Source organism: Beta vulgaris, chromosome 1 (genome assembly GCF_026745355.1).
Source record: "Beta vulgaris subsp. vulgaris cultivar EL10 chromosome 1, EL10.2, whole genome shotgun sequence".
Lineage (NCBI taxonomy): Eukaryota > Viridiplantae > Streptophyta > Magnoliopsida > Caryophyllales > Amaranthaceae > Beta > Beta vulgaris.
Genome location: NC_079202.1, coordinates 25,729,149 through 25,745,702, shown reverse-complemented (window position 1 = coordinate 25,745,702; position 16,554 = coordinate 25,729,149). Strand labels below are relative to the sequence as shown.

At 36.3% G+C, this 16,554-nt stretch overlaps 3 protein-coding genes across 4 annotated transcripts; 1 reads left to right on the top strand and 2 right to left on the bottom strand.

Annotated features, from left to right (window-relative positions):
• Positions 1–213: 213 nt before the first annotated feature.
• LOC104898767 (hypothetical protein) lies at positions 214–1,833 on the top strand. The gene is made up of 2 exons (XM_010685873.4): positions 214–645; positions 934–1,833. Exons 1-2 carry the CDS (start codon positions 472–474, stop codon positions 1,459–1,461), a joined length of 702 nt encoding a protein of 233 aa, XP_010684175.1. The 5' UTR covers positions 214–471; the 3' UTR covers positions 1,462–1,833.
• Positions 1,834–3,038: 1,205 nt separating this feature from the next.
• Positions 3,039–5,202, bottom strand: LOC104898777 (40S ribosomal protein S28). Its single transcript, XM_010685885.2, has 2 exons — positions 5,042–5,202; positions 3,039–3,401 (listed from the first exon to the last, which is right to left on the bottom strand). The coding sequence occupies exon 2, from the start codon at positions 3,398–3,400 to the stop codon at positions 3,203–3,205; it is 198 nt and encodes a 65-aa protein (XP_010684187.1). The 5' UTR covers position 3,401; positions 5,042–5,202; the 3' UTR covers positions 3,039–3,202.
• Positions 5,203–7,289: 2,087 nt separating this feature from the next.
• On the bottom strand, positions 7,290–16,554 carry LOC104898785 (hypothetical protein). 2 transcript variants are annotated; one of them, XM_010685896.4, is made up of 10 exons: positions 15,631–16,554; positions 12,130–13,263; positions 10,911–12,011; positions 10,646–10,687; positions 9,105–9,181; positions 8,661–8,745; positions 8,489–8,572; positions 8,266–8,367; positions 8,091–8,189; positions 7,290–7,720 (listed from the first exon to the last, which is right to left on the bottom strand). In XM_010685896.4, the coding sequence occupies exons 1-10, from the start codon at positions 16,357–16,359 to the stop codon at positions 7,610–7,612; spliced, it is 3,564 nt and encodes a 1,187-aa protein (XP_010684198.2). In that variant the 5' UTR covers positions 16,360–16,554; the 3' UTR covers positions 7,290–7,609. The 2 variants fall into 2 exon arrangements, with proteins under 2 accessions (XP_010684198.2, XP_019105121.2); XM_019249576.2 differs by having other exon boundaries at positions 12,130–13,235; positions 15,631–15,766.

The following is a 16,554-nucleotide window of genomic DNA, read 5'->3' as shown; positions in this document are numbered from 1 at the left end:
GTGGTAATGTCTTGATATTATCTTAGATTCCACATAAATATACATATATGGAGTAACTGTACCACTCAGACAAATCCCCTTAAGAAAATAAAATAGGTCGTTAGGTACCTTGTCTTATTGTAAAAATTAACTTTACCTTGAAGTAAAGAGATGAAAACTACACTTATACAACCCACTTCAGAAGTAACTGTCCAGAAAAAACGTACAAGGCTTTCTGCAATTCAAGCTAAAAATATATTTAACTTTTTTTTGACAGAAAATGGATGAACTTATTCCTTGCTCTAAATAAAAAAATCCTTTTCATTAAATACTTTGTCTTTACACTAAAGGATTAGACATAAGTTACATTTCAACATTCAAAGAGATTGTTTATATTAATAATGAGTCATTAATCTGAGCTTGTAGTTTCTTCTTCATCCACCCCCTCATCCTCTTGAAAGATTGGAAGTGAGAGAATCAGACTGCCCAGAAATGGCAATCTTTTGTCGAGAACAGGCATCGAATTCTGCTAAGAAATGCAGATTTCTCGCGTTGGTCATAAAGGATACATTTTCCAGTTGCCATACTTGCAACGGAAGCAATGTGTCTTGCTCCAATCCTGAAGAAGAAGATACTCCCATCAATGATTTCGATGATGTGAAACAAGTACATAATATAGAGTTGCAATCATTCTTATATGTCCATACTAAGGCTCTGTTTGGTTGGAGGATATACCTTTCCAGTTTCCAATGGAAAAAAAATTCTATTTTAGATTGAAATATAATATGTGATGTAGTTTTCCTTGTGAGAACATGAGTTGCAAACCAAACAAAGGAAAACTGGGAAATAATTTTTCTTGGAAAATGTTTTCCTCCTAAACCTCTAAATGCTTTCCATTAATTAGTAAATGTTTCTTTCGGTTTAATTTATATTTTTAGGCCCTTATATGTGCAGGTAGTAGTATCAATGATCCGTAGCCGTGCAATGGAGACAAGGTTTAAAAGAAAAGGAAGCATGCTGAGTGATAACTACTCAGTAGTTGTCCATCCAAAATCGGGAGAGCTGTTTATAAGTACAGCAAAGCGACAAACATATGATGAGAATTCTGCACAGAAGCAGCATGAAGAGAGTAAGGTTAATGAAGAAATGGATGATTTTGCATCAGCCAATAGCCACTTCTCACAATGCATTACAACTAGTGTTGAAGATAGTGAAGCTTTTTTCTCGGTGAGAACCAATCTCTCGTGCTGTTCAACCTCGAAAGATCCTGATTTAGCAGAAAATAGATGGTGGGTTTCAGAAGCTTTGTCTTTGGATAGTTCAGAATTAAAGAGGCGTCTAATCATCCAGGAAGTCTGTCACTGTGAGGGTTGGCCATTCGGTCTCTGTCGGAAGGCATTGTTACTTCCTCCCTTGCCAAAATCCCCCTCGGAATCTTGGTCATGGTGTAAACACTTTCCCAGAATTGTCAAGACAGTTTGATAACAGCTCGAGACTCGAGTTAAAAGACAAGCAGAATTCCTGTGAGGCTCCCTCTTTTTTTATCTGCACTCTGCAGTAAATAAGCACCTTTGTGGGCCTGTGGCAGTGCTTGAGGCAACTGATGTCAATGAGTATGAGGTTTCAAAAATAAGACAGGTTTAGATTAATGGTAACATCCATTTTGTTATAGATTTTGGTATCATAATGTTGAATGATTTTTTGCAAAAGGAAGCATAGACAATAAAGTAAAATTGAGAAAGAAAAAGAAAACCAAGCTGCTGTATGCTGTTGAAGCCAAATGTTTCTTAAATGCTTTCGGGTTTCAGCTACACAATCTTTCCACTCTATATTCAAAATGCTATGCGGATGGAATCATGATTGTCATATGTCCATATAGGATGCATTTACATAATCCCATAATCCATTCCAAACAAAATCAATTAAAAATGGTAATTTTTGATAGGATAAAAATGATAATTATTGCACAAAGAGAACGAAGGTTGTGATGTGATTTTTGTTGGCGATTCAAACTCTTTTTGGGTTTTTATGAATTTATGGATGAACAACAATAATAATAAAAAGAGATAGGCTCTTGATCTCTTGTGAGTCTCGGCTCCAAGATCACACAAATTCAAGGTTTGTGTATTTGAACTCTCAGTTCTATGCAAACACAACAAGCTTAACACTTTAATCTATAAACTCAAAATCTTCTTCCCTTATTATTATGGCCGAAAATCTTGATTTATAATACTTCCTCCGTTTTTTTTTTAGATGTTACAATTTCTATTTTAAGAAGTTTTAAATTAGATGTTACACTTTTATTTTGGGTAATAACTTCTCTCTATCTCTCTCCTATCACATGTTCACATGGGACCCATTTGTTTTTCATTCTCTTTATCTCTTTCCTCTCTAAAAATTACCAAAAATTATTAAAAAAGACGGTCTAATTTTAATATAAAAGTAGACCTAGTCACTAAATGGATTAAACTAGTTACCAAAAGAAATTGTCCTAGTCACTATTGGGCTAATTCTTTTTTTCACATTAGGCTTACCATTGCCTAATTTTAATTTAAAAGTATGCGGTCTCTTACAAGACAAACTCAAAAATTACCTAGGAGTTTGTAATTTGAAAAGTATAACATCTAATAAAAAACGGATGAAATACAAGATTCCTAAACCTATTAAAACTAGTAAAGCTTAAGGATAAACACAAATAACTAACTAACTAATCTATCTTTATCTTAAAGGATAAATATAAATAACAAACTAAAACCAATCTATACCACACGCCTATTATCTAAATCACACGCCTACTTTAAAATAAACATAAAAATAAGACTCCTAGACTCAATGACAAGGAATTAAACTCCTTAATATAATAGGATTTCTTCATCACTTAAATACTTAAAATAAAAACTTATAAAACAAATAGAATACATAGTCTCCTAACATAACATCCTAACAGAACTAGGACTCATAAAAATGACCATGTCCCATATGTATCAGGTTGCAAGGAATTGAATTGATAGAGCTTCAATGCATCAAGAACTAATAATGAAATCAAACTACAAACTAGATAGTTTTCAAAAAATTATCATATTAGGATAACCGTCTTACAACCAGAAAGTATGTTCCTTGCAAAAGAAAGTCATAAGGTTTACACTCATCAAACTAAGAACATTTCCAAAAATAAAGTCCCAACATTCAGACTATAACTGCAGCAACGAACATGGTTAATTATTCAACGAAGCCTCCTTGCTTCTCTCTCAGACTCGAGGAGGGTGAGGATGTCTCCCTCTCTTACAGGACCCTTGACGTTCCTCATGATGAAACGGTTTTGGTCATCCAAGAACTTCACTCTGACTTGGGTCACTTGCCCCCTTGAGCCAGTGCGGCCCATGCACTTTATGACAACAGCATGCTTGATTTGGGACTCCATTCTGCAAGTGTAATAGTTTTTTCTGTTACAAATTTACATCTAAAAATAATGCAAATGGAAAATTTACCAATTTAACGATGCTAGATAAAAACAAACTAACAATGTAAATTCATCAATCAACTATTTAATCTTATGATCACAACATTTCACAACACTAGATACAAGTACATAACAATTTAACTCCATCAGTCAAAGATATGACCATATGATGCGCAATACAACTTGTGGACACAGTATTCACAGACTAGAATGCCTTAGCTTCCACATCAAATCTCACATGCTGTCGCTCAAAAGAACATCGAGAACATTATATTTTTCTACTGTATACAGATACTCGAGAGTCAAGACCTTAGATATCCCCCATGCAGAATCAATAGTCACATGAAGTATTATTCTAGGATGTCGCTGTATGATTGGGACCTAAGAATAAACATGATCAACTATTGTAATGGCTTGTTGAATACAAATATTTCATTTCAAATTCTAGAACTCGGGGAAATCTTTTGTTCTTCTCGGGACAAAAAAAAAAAGTAAATCTTGTGTTTGAGTAACGAAGATCTGGAAATTCTTGAATTGGCTTAAATCCTAGAGTAATTAAAAACATTGAATATGAAATAATAGGGAAACCCAATGTTTTAGGATAACATTTGAAATTGCCTTGTTTATGAATCGTATTATCATTTACAATCTTTTGAAAATTTTGAACCTGATCGTCTAAAAAAAAAAAGTACGGTACTTATGTGTTTATGAGACAAAGTTCTAGCACAAGAAAGTCCAATATATAGTACATAGATTACCATCAAAAAAAAAGTCATAGCCCTAATTATCAACAGACTAAAACTCATTTCAGAAAAGAGAATAGTAGGCTCCCCTAACTATCAATTCTCTAAGTGGTACAAACTAAGGAACGGCGAAAGAACTATGAGCATATCACCATTTAGTTCACCATCAAGATACTGTATCCTTTACTCAGTCAAAGATAATATAAAACACTGCTCTAAATCTCTGATTAACTTGGTAACAAAATGAGGACATGTTATCATAGTATTAAATTTGAGTAATTCAAATATTACCCATTCAAACCATAGTAAATACTACAACATCATCTTCATTGAAGATTCTTTTGTTTCGCAATTCAAAACGCATAATACTAAGTATTTGCCGAATTCAAGAAGAATCTTACAAGGGAATACAGAGTGAGGACTTCGGTGTCCCCCTAAAATTCTGTAATTAATATTATTATTATCTTAAAATATCATTATTTTAGTGATAAAATTAATTGTAAAGCTATATTTTCTACCAATTATATCTTCCGTACTCGTGCGTGCATATAAAAGTAGTTATCTTAAACACAACAACGACGAAATTAAACTAAGCATTTGTTCGAGTCAAAAACACAAAATAGATCAATGAACCGATAATTCTTATTCGCAGATTGACAAATCGGGATAACAATATGCATATAATTTGCATCAAACACAAAACATCAAACAAATTAATACTAGATGTCGAAAAACATGGTAAAGTTCATCATACTAGGAAAAGGCATAATAGATGGAATCATATGAAATATAAACACATAGAACATAGCAATGAATGTTAAAAATTAAGAATTTTGAGCATTTGTGTCGTAGAAATTACCTGTATTTTTTAAGCTAAGGGCGAGAGAAAGCAGGAGAGAGATTGAAGAGAGGAACGGCGCTTCAAGAAGCAAGGTATTAAAAGAGGGAGGGTTAGGGTTTAGGAGTTATACTTATAGGCGCATGGGTTATTTTTAGGAACTATTTGGACCGCCGTGTAACCAACCTGGAATTCTAATACGAATTCTTTACTAAATATACCTCATAATATCTTTTTGGGAAAATTTTATCAAAAGAAACCTATTAAAAGTTTAATTTTATGGAAAAACAATTTTAAATCATTGTTTGTAAAAAAAAATAAAATCCCACCAAGTCACTAACTTAATCTAAATTCCGACTTTGACCCTTTTATCTTACTTTAAGAGCACCCTTCATGATGAGTGAAAAAAAAAATCAAGTACTTGATCTTAAAAAGGTGCTCTTGCTCTTAATAATGAGTGAAAAAAAGATTCAGTGATGATTGGAAAAAAACATGGTATGGCAATGGGGCGGGTCTGGGTCGGGTCCACCTGGACCCAGGCCCGTTTATTTTCCACAAACCCAAACTCGCCCCAGATCCGCTGGGTCTAGATTTTTCAGACCCAGACCCAGATCCGCTGGGTCTGACGGGTCCATGGGTCCTTACTGGGTCTAAATGGGTCTTTTTTATTTTTAAGTTTTTATCACATTTCTGAATATATGTAATTAAAAATTTTCGTCCTAATATATATATAGGTTATTGTAGTCGTGGTTAAAGCATTCTCTAAATAAAAATTTAAGAATTAACTCATAAAATATTAAAATGTTATAACTTGTAAAGTTACATGTCTTAGTGGAGTTACAACACTAACGACTTCACAAAATCACAACTCATAAAATTTTAGAGTTTAGGTAAAAAAAAAAAAATCTAATATATAAATGGGTCTGCGGGCGCGGGTCTGAATCTAGCATATGTGGACCCGGACCCGACTCATGCTCTTCGGGACCCAGACCCGAACCGGACCCATTGGGTCTAAAATTTCTGGACCTAGACCCTTATAAATGGGTTGGGTCCTAGCGGGTTTGGGTCGGGTCCAGGACCCATTGACATCCCAATATAGGATGAGTGAAAAGATGATCAGGCATGGGAGTGGACCTACTGCATGATTTGGCGAAAATAATTTTTTTTTTTGCTTTTCTTCCAATCAAAACGCCGTGTTTTGACTGGAGCTTAGCCAAAATGCAGCGTTTTGGCTTGGAATAAAAGCAAAAAAAAAAAATTGCAAGATGTCTGAAGCGCATGTTAGATTTTTTGAGACGCGCGTCCGAATTTGACCCTTGTCAAATTCTGACAGGAGAGAGAAATAATTCAATTACAAATATCAAAATTACAATATCTTAAAACATACCAAGCCAAAAAAAATACCAATGGCTCTATTTTTGCGAGATCTACGACCCATTTTGTAATATTTTGGACAGTAGTTTTTTTCTAGCAATTTATTGATTTTCTATAATTTTTTTATTTTATATGAAATATATTTCTCTTTTACACTCTACAAAAATAATAAAAAAGTATTTTTTGCATTTAATTTATTTAATGTTAAAAACACTAATTATGTATTTATTTAATTAATTTTTATCAATTAGTAATGAATATTTTATATTATTAAAAAGTAAATAATGAAAATATTGTATAATAGTGGTGGGTGATGAGAGAGAATAAAATAGTTGGGGTAAGGTAAAAAAGTAATTGAGTAGGCAAAATTAGTTGAGATGATTTTTTTGGTTCATTGTTGAGAATTAATGGATAAAGTATTAATTTTCAAATTAAAAACGTTGAATATGTAGTCAATTATGTGCTCATACCGTGTAAGCTTAAAAACTGCCTACAATAAGCATTTCCTAGTAAGTGAGAAATGTTGTTTCTTTGAACATATGAGAAATTCCACTAGGATCTAGGTAAGTAACTTCCTCCATTTTGTTAGAAGTAAAACCTTTGCCATTATTTTGTCACCAAATAATACCACTATCTCCCACTTTCCAGGAAATAATACTTCCCATAACTTTTTAGGTCAACCAAATAAACTTTGGTTTATTTAGATCTCACTTTTATATATTCTTTTACTTCCTTTTGCAAAATTTTAAGTCATGGTCATCCTAGGAGATTAGGAGTTCATTATACTTTTGTACCTAATCATTCATAAAAAATTCTATAAGTTTTTTAACTAACCTTATGATTTAGAATTTAGCTTTCTACTTCATATCATCATACGCCTTGGTAGCCAGCTCCATACTCTGAATTGGTGACGAAGGCACCACAAGTCTGTATAGTTATTCTATTTCATTTCATTCATTTACAACTGTAAAACTGTATGCCTAACTGCCTTGAACCACTATACTAGATGTACAACATACAAGGGCACATGTAACCAGTAGCAAAGTCGTTGATGTTCCGAACGTTAAGCACGTACTTCTTCTGCAGTAGACCATCCATTGCTGGCTTAGCAATTGCACAAATTCCTTCACCAGAAAGCCAACTCTAGTAGACGCTCATGCAAACCGCAACAAAATATATGTACAAAAAGAATTAATCGGATTGCCATTCCTCATTTCACGTATGGCGAGCTTTCACTTTACGCAAAAATTCTAAAATCTCTGTATATGAAGGATCATCACGATTGACGGGTTTGCAGGAATTGATATGATCTGTTGATTCTAGTACCTAATCAAAACATGAAAAAGAGAGAGAGACTGAGCACAAAAGCAAAACATCCAGCTCAGATAAATTGCAAAACATCCAGCTCAGATCAAAAGCAAAATGGTGCATAGTAAAAAGCCACAAGCTAAGAGAGTCCTTTGAGTGGAGTCTTTTGCGTGTTCAGAACATAGCAATTCAACTCTACAAAAAGTTCATCTCGAGAGATGATGCTAAATCCAGTAACCCAATGAAATTTTAAACTCAGTCTTATTCTGAGTTTCCGACAATCACATACAAGCAGAACTATGCAGTAGTACGAAAGATATATTTATACAAATGCAAACATTATGAACTTTTTTCCAAAGAGGCGGACCTTAACCAGCATCAGACTTACCACAATATCACCAAATCCAGGATATGCTGATTCAATAGGCACTATCTCCATGCGGAAAGCCCATCCTCCATAACCCTCAACCAATGGAGTCACTTTGGTCTGAATGAGAGATCAACAATCAAAAATAAAGTTGCAGTATGTTGCATAATCAGACAATTTGAATAGAAAAGTTTACCTCACAAAAGCTGAGAACTTCAAGTGACCCTTTCTTGTGAAGTTGACGCATAAAGTCATTAAGCTCAACCAACTTAGGAGATCCACTTCTTAGCTCCCCTATCTATAAAACAAACAAAATCCACAGATTGAAGCAAAATATGCACCATTAAGCCTTAAAAAGGTTATCATAGTATGGCAATATTGTAGGGCACAGCCAGGAAATTAAGAGAAAAAGAGAATACCGAAGGTGCAGGGCGAAGCACAAGGCCCATCCGCCAGGGCATATCAGCAAGTCGGCTGCCAAAATGTGGACAGCTATAGAAAACCTGAAACCAAGGACACATCAAATGTCAGGAAATGCTATATAAAAATTGATGTACATGTAAAAAGAGAAGATTCAAGGCAAGGGCATACAACTCCAGCAGTGTTATTAACAAAATCATCCAAATTTGCTGCCTTTGCTTGATGTAACAGCTGTTTGACTACCAGCCCACCCATACTGCAAACATGAATCACTCATAACTTGCCTACTCAAAAATCCAATGTATATACGCAAACTATCTTACTTGGACTCGGTACCCATGTCGGATATGGGCATTGTGTTTAAGTGACCAACTCGTTTATTTTATGAAAATTTTCCATGATTTTGGCCCAAAATGAAGTGACGAAGAATTCATACCCATATTCGAGCATTGAGGATCTGACACGGGTACTTGAGGAAAATTAAAGAGTCCGAGTAACATAGTTAAATGCAAATGACGAAAGGCGGGTTCCTCCCCAAGAAAGAACTAAAGAAGCATAAGAAAAACCTGACAGTAGAAAGAGAAACTGATGCTTTAGTTGGGGTTGGGAAAGAACCTGTGTGTCACAAATACAATAGGACGACTGCCAATATCTGCAGCAACAAGCTTCTCCAGCAGCATTGAGCTAACTTCCTGTAAATGGTATATAAGACCAAACGCAAAGGAGATATTATTGCACCAAAATGCCAATACAGCTGTATTTAAGGACTATATTATCCAGGTTCAGTTTTCATGGACTCTTTTCCTATCTTCAGATGAATTTAAGGACAACATATGAAATACTGCATGTTTGGCAAAATCACGAGTGGGTCTACTGAATGTTATCAAGTCAGAAGAGAGAAAGACCCAAATATACTAATAAATGATTGACAAAACATTGCCGAACATAAGCAACTCCATAAGTCCATATCCAAGTATGATTTTATAGTTAATATTGCTGAAAATGACTAAACTATATCCGTCAATTTTCCCCCTACCATTGTGATAAAAAAACAAAAAGTTCCCACTACCTCTAAAGAGTGTTGGTTTACACATAAATATAGCTACATTTTACATACTTCCTCTGTTGTTTTTAATTGCACCACTTCCCTTTTATGAGTGTTTCTTTCTAATTACACCATTTCTTATATGGTAAACATTTTGGACCAAATTTACCTTCCTACCCTCTCTTGACTTATGCATCCATCCCATTTAACTATCCTACCTACCCATAGTGATTAAGGGCATTTTTGTCTGTTTTCACTCTCTCATCTTTTCTTGCCTTTTCTGCTCAAACCAAATGGTGCAATTAAAAAAAACAGAGGAAGTATAAAATAAGCATCTTTCGCTTAATGCTTGCAACCCCCCAAAAAACTAAATTTATCGAGATTATGAACAAACTGCTGCCAAAAGAGGAAATTCCACACCAAAAACTGAGATGTTGAGATTTCCCAGAGTATCCTTGTCTATTAGCCTACCTAGAAATAACCTTCAAATAATGTAAATGGTAATATTACAACCCTCCATGCTACGACAGCATACTTGTTAGTTAATTAATCATGAGAATGCCCAGCCAGTGGAAGGCTTTCTGCGTTCAGTTAATCTACGCAGAGTGAATAGGTCCCTAAGGAACCCCCTTGTGACATACTTGGGGACAATTCTAATAATTGTTACTAGTCAAATGAAAGAGGAACTTCAAGAAATTTAGTTCATTGATAAATAATAGGAGGGATAAAAAGTTAAGAGTTGCTTATTTAAAATCAAGGTCAAATTGGATCATCACCATAATAAATATACTAATGGATATAGTGTCATAAGTAAAGACCGCAAAACCAAATCAGGAAGACTGAAACAAAGGGGCGCAACTGTGCTATGAGAAATATGAAGAAAAAAACCTAAGGGCTACTTTGCTGAACTCCCCCTTCCTGAAAGAAAGGCACAAACTCGATTGTCAACTTCCTAGATTGAAAAGATAACACTTAAACCAAGATATACGAAATGAAACAAAATATTCAATTAAAGGGGATAATATAATAGATACACACAAAAACAAAATAGAATGCTGTTAAATAAATGGAAAGATAACCGGTCTTCTATGACGATGACCAAGATGCACACCTGAAGAGGAAGGCTAGCTCCAGACCACTGAGTAAGATTCGTCTGCAAGGGAAATCCACTTAAAAAGTTCAAACTCGTGCTTCAAACTAGAATATGATAAAACACCATATAGGCAAACACATACCAAAAGTATTATATCCTATATTTTCAAGTGTAATAAAAATACATGTGCTTTACTGCTTTTTTTGGTAATTGTTAATATAGTTTTTTGAACCTCATAACTTAGAAGCTAGAACGGCACAAAGGATGATGATTCAAAACAAACCTTGTATCTAAGTGTAAATAAACGGGCATGAGGAAAATCAGCTGAGAGCCATTCACCTGGCCAAAAGGTTCCTTGCTTCCCTGCTTCCTGATCAATTTTCTCTACAAGGCCAGACTTAGTTGAAGACTTGTCTTCAGATATGCGCCAACTTTTAAAAGGCCCACCACGCAGACCATGAACAAAAATTATGTCTACTGAAGGAACCTTTGACAATGAGCAGTCCCCAAGCCCCTCCGTAGAGTTGGATGAATTGATGTCATCATCATCCCCAGAGCATGTATTTGATGTCCCAGATACAGGTTTATCAGGGCATTTCCAGTGCTGTGACTCAGGATTAATTAAAAATATCATGTCCTCATAGCGTGGCCAAACACGATTATTGTTCGCAACAGTAGTACCAGTACCACCACTCTTCCCAGAGTCTGAGTCCCGTTTCTCACGGCAAAGCACATTTAACAGGGTAGCTCTGGCATAACTCTGAATCTTTGGATCATCACATCCAGAAATCTTCCCATTAGCACACTCTTCAAGCCAATTACACCATGTTGCATCTGCCATAATGGCCTTTTGTACTTTTGGCAATGCAGATAGAACAGTAAGCAGTCTACCTGCATGCCTCCTGATGTGAGCAGATGGTGGGATTCGGACCTTTAATTGACCATTAGCATCTGCCTTCGGCTCATCTAGAACCTTAGTAGCCTGTTCTGGTTCCTCCCTAACTCTCGATGCATCATATGCTTCAATAGCAGCAAGACTTTCATAATCATCTCTTAACAAAAAGCGCCTCAACAAGCACAAGACACCAGAATCAACAATTTTGTTTTGATTTACTAAGTCATCTGCACAAATTTCAGTCAGTGATTTAATTCCCTTAAGGGTCGCCACTGCTGAGTCTGCAGCATCACATTTGGGGTTCCGATCTTTATTTAGATTTTTAAATGGTCCAGTGAAAGGTTCTTGAGATAGGAGGTCAGCAATGGGGAATGAGTCACCATGATCTATTGCAATACCCAATTGCTTTCCAGCTAGGTTAACAACAGAGTTCGCCAGCTGACTGGCAATTTGTATACCAGACTGAACGTTTGACTGATCAATTTGAGTCTGCATACATAAGATAACATCATTATTAAATAATATTCCTTAAAAATAAAAAGTAAAGGTGAAGAGTGGAGAACAGAACTCCACAAAAGAACAAGAAAGTATATATGAAAATCCTAACCTTCACTTTATCACTTTTAGGTTGAGAGGTTCCTTTCACTGGTATCGTCTTAGTAGAGTCCAGAACTTCATTTAGTAGAATAGTTAACCATCCTTGCGAAATCGGGACAGAAGATGGCCCAAAATCCTCAAGGATGCATGAAAGGGTTTTTGTTGCAGAATATCGTGTATCTTCAGAAGAAAATTTTCCACATGCCCAGGAGAGCAGAATGCCAGACCATTTAAGACTTTCTTCAAGTGATAAACGATTTTCATTGGTACAAACTAATTCTAGTGCCTTTGCCAGTGCTTGTTGGATATCCTTATGACGTATTGTCTGTTTAGCAGTGTCTCTCATTAAATCAAGACCTTTCTCCATAACAATTTTCTTGGCGCCCGGACTCTTATCAACAGAAAGCAAAAATGCTGACAAAGCCACCAGCGCCAGAGGTGTGTCATTATTTTTACAAGCTTGTGATATAGTTGAAAGCAGACAAGAACTCCAGTCTGAAACAGAATCGCTTAATGAAACATTGATGTCCTCCAAAAGCAGTCGAGCAACCAAACTCCCATGCCACCTCACCGATCTTTCAGGGGCCGCCAAAGCAGTCATGATAGCATTTCCATCCTGATCCAATTCTTGAATATGAGATCTATTAACCTCCGACGCCATAGCCCAATTGGCCAATGCCCATGCAGCGAATGGCACAGCAACATGCTGAGAATGTAAATCGTCCCAAAGACCAGGTACTACAGCAGATGACAAATTTGCATCAGCAAGATAGCTATCATGCCTTTTCTGATGAACAAGGTCTTTAGAAGTGTAATTACTGGTTGTTACACTATCACTATCAACACAATCCACTAGTCCACTGGTTCTTGAAAGTCCTAATACAGTTGTACCTCCAAGAATTCTAATACCAATACCTTTCAATCCTTTCCCACCATCATCATCGTCTTCAGCATGTGGATCATCCAAATTCAAACCACCTTCAATTACTTGAATAGCTGACGCAATGTCTCTCAGTTCAGCATTTGCAGGAAGGCATGACTGAAATCGGACATTGTCCTTGCTGTCACAGCCGGAGGTCACAACATCCATTATTGCAGCAACAAGCATGCTCCTACCTTTCAAAGAATCAGAAATTCTTGAATTCTGTTCCAATAAAAGTAAAAGGTTTTTACAAAATATCAATTCAGATGCATAAGAAAATTTAAATCAGTGGTATGATGTCACAAAACCAAGATTAAAATAGTAACAATACACTCCCTCAGTCACAAAATTACAAAATTACGTACAATGCTAAAATTCCTGCATTCCTGCAGTTTTAAGATCTATGTTCTCACCACTTACTTGTGAAAGAGAATTTCAAAAATGACCTTGAGAATTTAAAAGGTAACCACCAAAGATAAGAAAAATTTATGGTCCAAAAGATGAAGATCATCTTTCCTTTATCTCGAGGTTGCTTTTATTACATCGAAAAGAATATGTAAAAAAATCTTTTATTGTCACAACGAGGTCGTTGCAGTTAGCCGCACTTTCTCTGTCTAAATCCTAACCTCTTATATTCTCTCTAACCCCTTCCCTTCTTCTCCTTTTTCCCCTTTTCATCTGTGAGGGGCTGCCATGAATTTTCTCATCCATGGTAAGCACCTTTTCCTCTTTTGTTTTTAATTTCTAGTTTATTTTATTGTTTAGTTGAATAAATTAATCTCGCTTTATGAGAGTTTCTCGAGCCTTATAATGGGGACTTTTGTCTTCTCTATTGTCGAGGTCTCGTTCTCACATATGGGAGTTGTGAGTCTTGATTGTTTGTTTTGTAGGTATGGAAAATTGTTTTCATTGGTTGAATTTCAAGACTATCTGTATGAACGTACTGGAAGCTCGGATGTGGTCAATATTGTTAGCTTAAGAATGTTCTCTAAACTACGTAAAAATGATAGACGGTTTCATTAGCCGCAACATTCAACAAATACAAGGGGTATGTGCTATTTTGGTCGATCTGGTTCATTATAATTTTATCGAAGACGAGTTTGATTTAATATTGTTTCATTGTATTTTGTTTTTCTTCAACACATATTGTAGATGCCATTTAATGGGATTTCTCTTTCAAAAAAATTGAAACGAAGTTGCCAAAATTAAAATATAACCTTGTTCTACTAGATTCCAATTCCCTCATTGGAATCGCTCAAAGCCATATTATATCCCCTACGCATAGGGCTTTTATTGACATAGAAATGCATAGAAATTGGAAATTCCTAGGAAGTGGGAAATTAAGGAGTTAGTAAAAAGACAAAAATAATTTCTACATCCATAAAAAATAGAGAAAGTCAGTAACCTACTCCCCCTTAGATAAGTGGAACTTCATAAACTACCTTGAAATGACCACAAACTAGACACTACCATTACTAAGAAATATTCTGGGATAAACGAATTTCACAAACTATAAAATTTTCCACATGCCCAGGAGAGCAGAATGCCAGGCCACAAACTAGAAAATTTTCCACATGCCCAGGAGGGCAGAATGCCAGACCATTTAAGAAATATTCTGGGATTTTCTAACTAAGAAATGAGACATCTACTGACTGGGAGATAAGGTCAAAGACGAACATTTCATGATTGTATAAGCTGAACCAGTGCCTCTAAGGCCCTATGATCCGTGGGCTCACTAATTAAGCCTACTGCCAAGTGCTAACTACTTTTATAACCGCGTCCTCTGGGGGTCACACACACACATGCTTTAAGTACTGGATTCAGATAAGATCAAATTAATCCTACGTGGTTAGGATTAAAGGCCTACTTGTACTAGGATTAGGGCTTTTTAGCGCTCTCCAAGTATCCATAATAGTCATAAACAATTGAGAGATATTGATGCATTATGCACAAGTCTGATCAATCATCAAACCTCAATACTCCCTAGAAACCAGCGTCCCTTAGAGTGAGAGATTTGTGAACTTCTCAACCTGTTTAGCTGATTAGCTCTAACTTATGCAAGTTTAAACAGCAACAAGGCTCCAAGTTAAACGAATTAGGCAAAGATAACAGCGCATTATCCAAACTTATGCAAGTTAAACGAATTAGCTCTAACTTATGCAAGTTTAAACAACAACAAGGCTCCAATACATTTGCACTAAACCAAAACTAACAAATTCAAAACGCGTGGCAACAACAAGATCTCTATCATACCACCTTTATTTTTTTAGTTGCAACAAATGCCTTTTTGCACAAATATTAAGGAAAGAGGAGAGAGTAAGATTTGCCCCAGTTGCCTATATTTTTCACATGTGGAATAGTTAAAGTGAGAATAAGATGGTCATATTCCTCCAAAACCTTTACCAAAAAAGGAAATGTTGTATCTAAATAAAGACAGCTATAATATGGAAATTGTTGCAACTAACCTTTACCAAAGAGAAGAGGGGATAATATATTGTCCACCTAAAATTGTAAATGTATTCTCCAATGTTTTTAGACAAGTATTAAAATTCAAGGACGGATTCTATGACGTGCATATAAGACTAGTACCTTTTTGGAGCGCTGCTGAGCAGAGACAATGAAGTTGAGCAGATAAGGAACAGAATGAGGCCTCCCAAAAACGTGAGGCCTTACAATAGGATCAGCAATCATGTAAGCCAAAGCTCTGGCAGCCTCAGCCTGTGCGGCACAAAGTTCACCAGCAACAGTCTGAAGAAGCCAATCAAGAACCCTGCCAGAACCGGCAGCGACAATGGCGGTCCTACGAGCAGCATTAGCAGCAGCAATATCAGCCAAAAAAGCAGCAACCCTGAACTCAAAACCGGAGCGAACGTCGTTATTGGCGGAGGAAAGAACAGAGCCAAGGGATTGCCACAGGACAGCGGCAGCAGCACCGGTGCGGTTGAAGCGGTGGATGATACGGTGAGCTGAGTCGGTTGATCGCTGGATTGCTGATTCTATTACGGAGACGAATTTTGGTGTGTCAGTGTCATCATTGGTGTCGGAGAGGAGGTAGGAAGTGGAAGCGAAAGCCGCAAAAGTGAAGAGGGAAAGAGAGAGAGTGGTGCGGGAGAATGAGGTGGAAGTGGAGGGTGGTGGGAGAGGAGAGAGAGTAGATGAGGAGGTGGTGGTGGTGACGTGAAGGGTTTGGGAGGGATTGCGAATGTGGAGATTTGATGAAGAAGATGAAGGTGGAGTGGAGGAGGAGGAGAATGGACGGTGGAGGAGAGAAAGAGGGAGTTTAGGGCGCCGAATGGGGTGGAGGTAAAGACGAAGCATTACAAAATTACGCAATTCCAATTACTTATATTGCAATGAACTGGTGTTTATCTTACAAGAAAAAACAAAGGAAGGAATTTTAGGTTGGAATGAAGAAAAATGGGGGGAGATATGTCGAAGAAAGGGAAGAATTCAGAGAGGGATTCAGAGAGACGCAGAGAAGGAGAGGAGGGAAAACTGATGGAAAGATGCGAA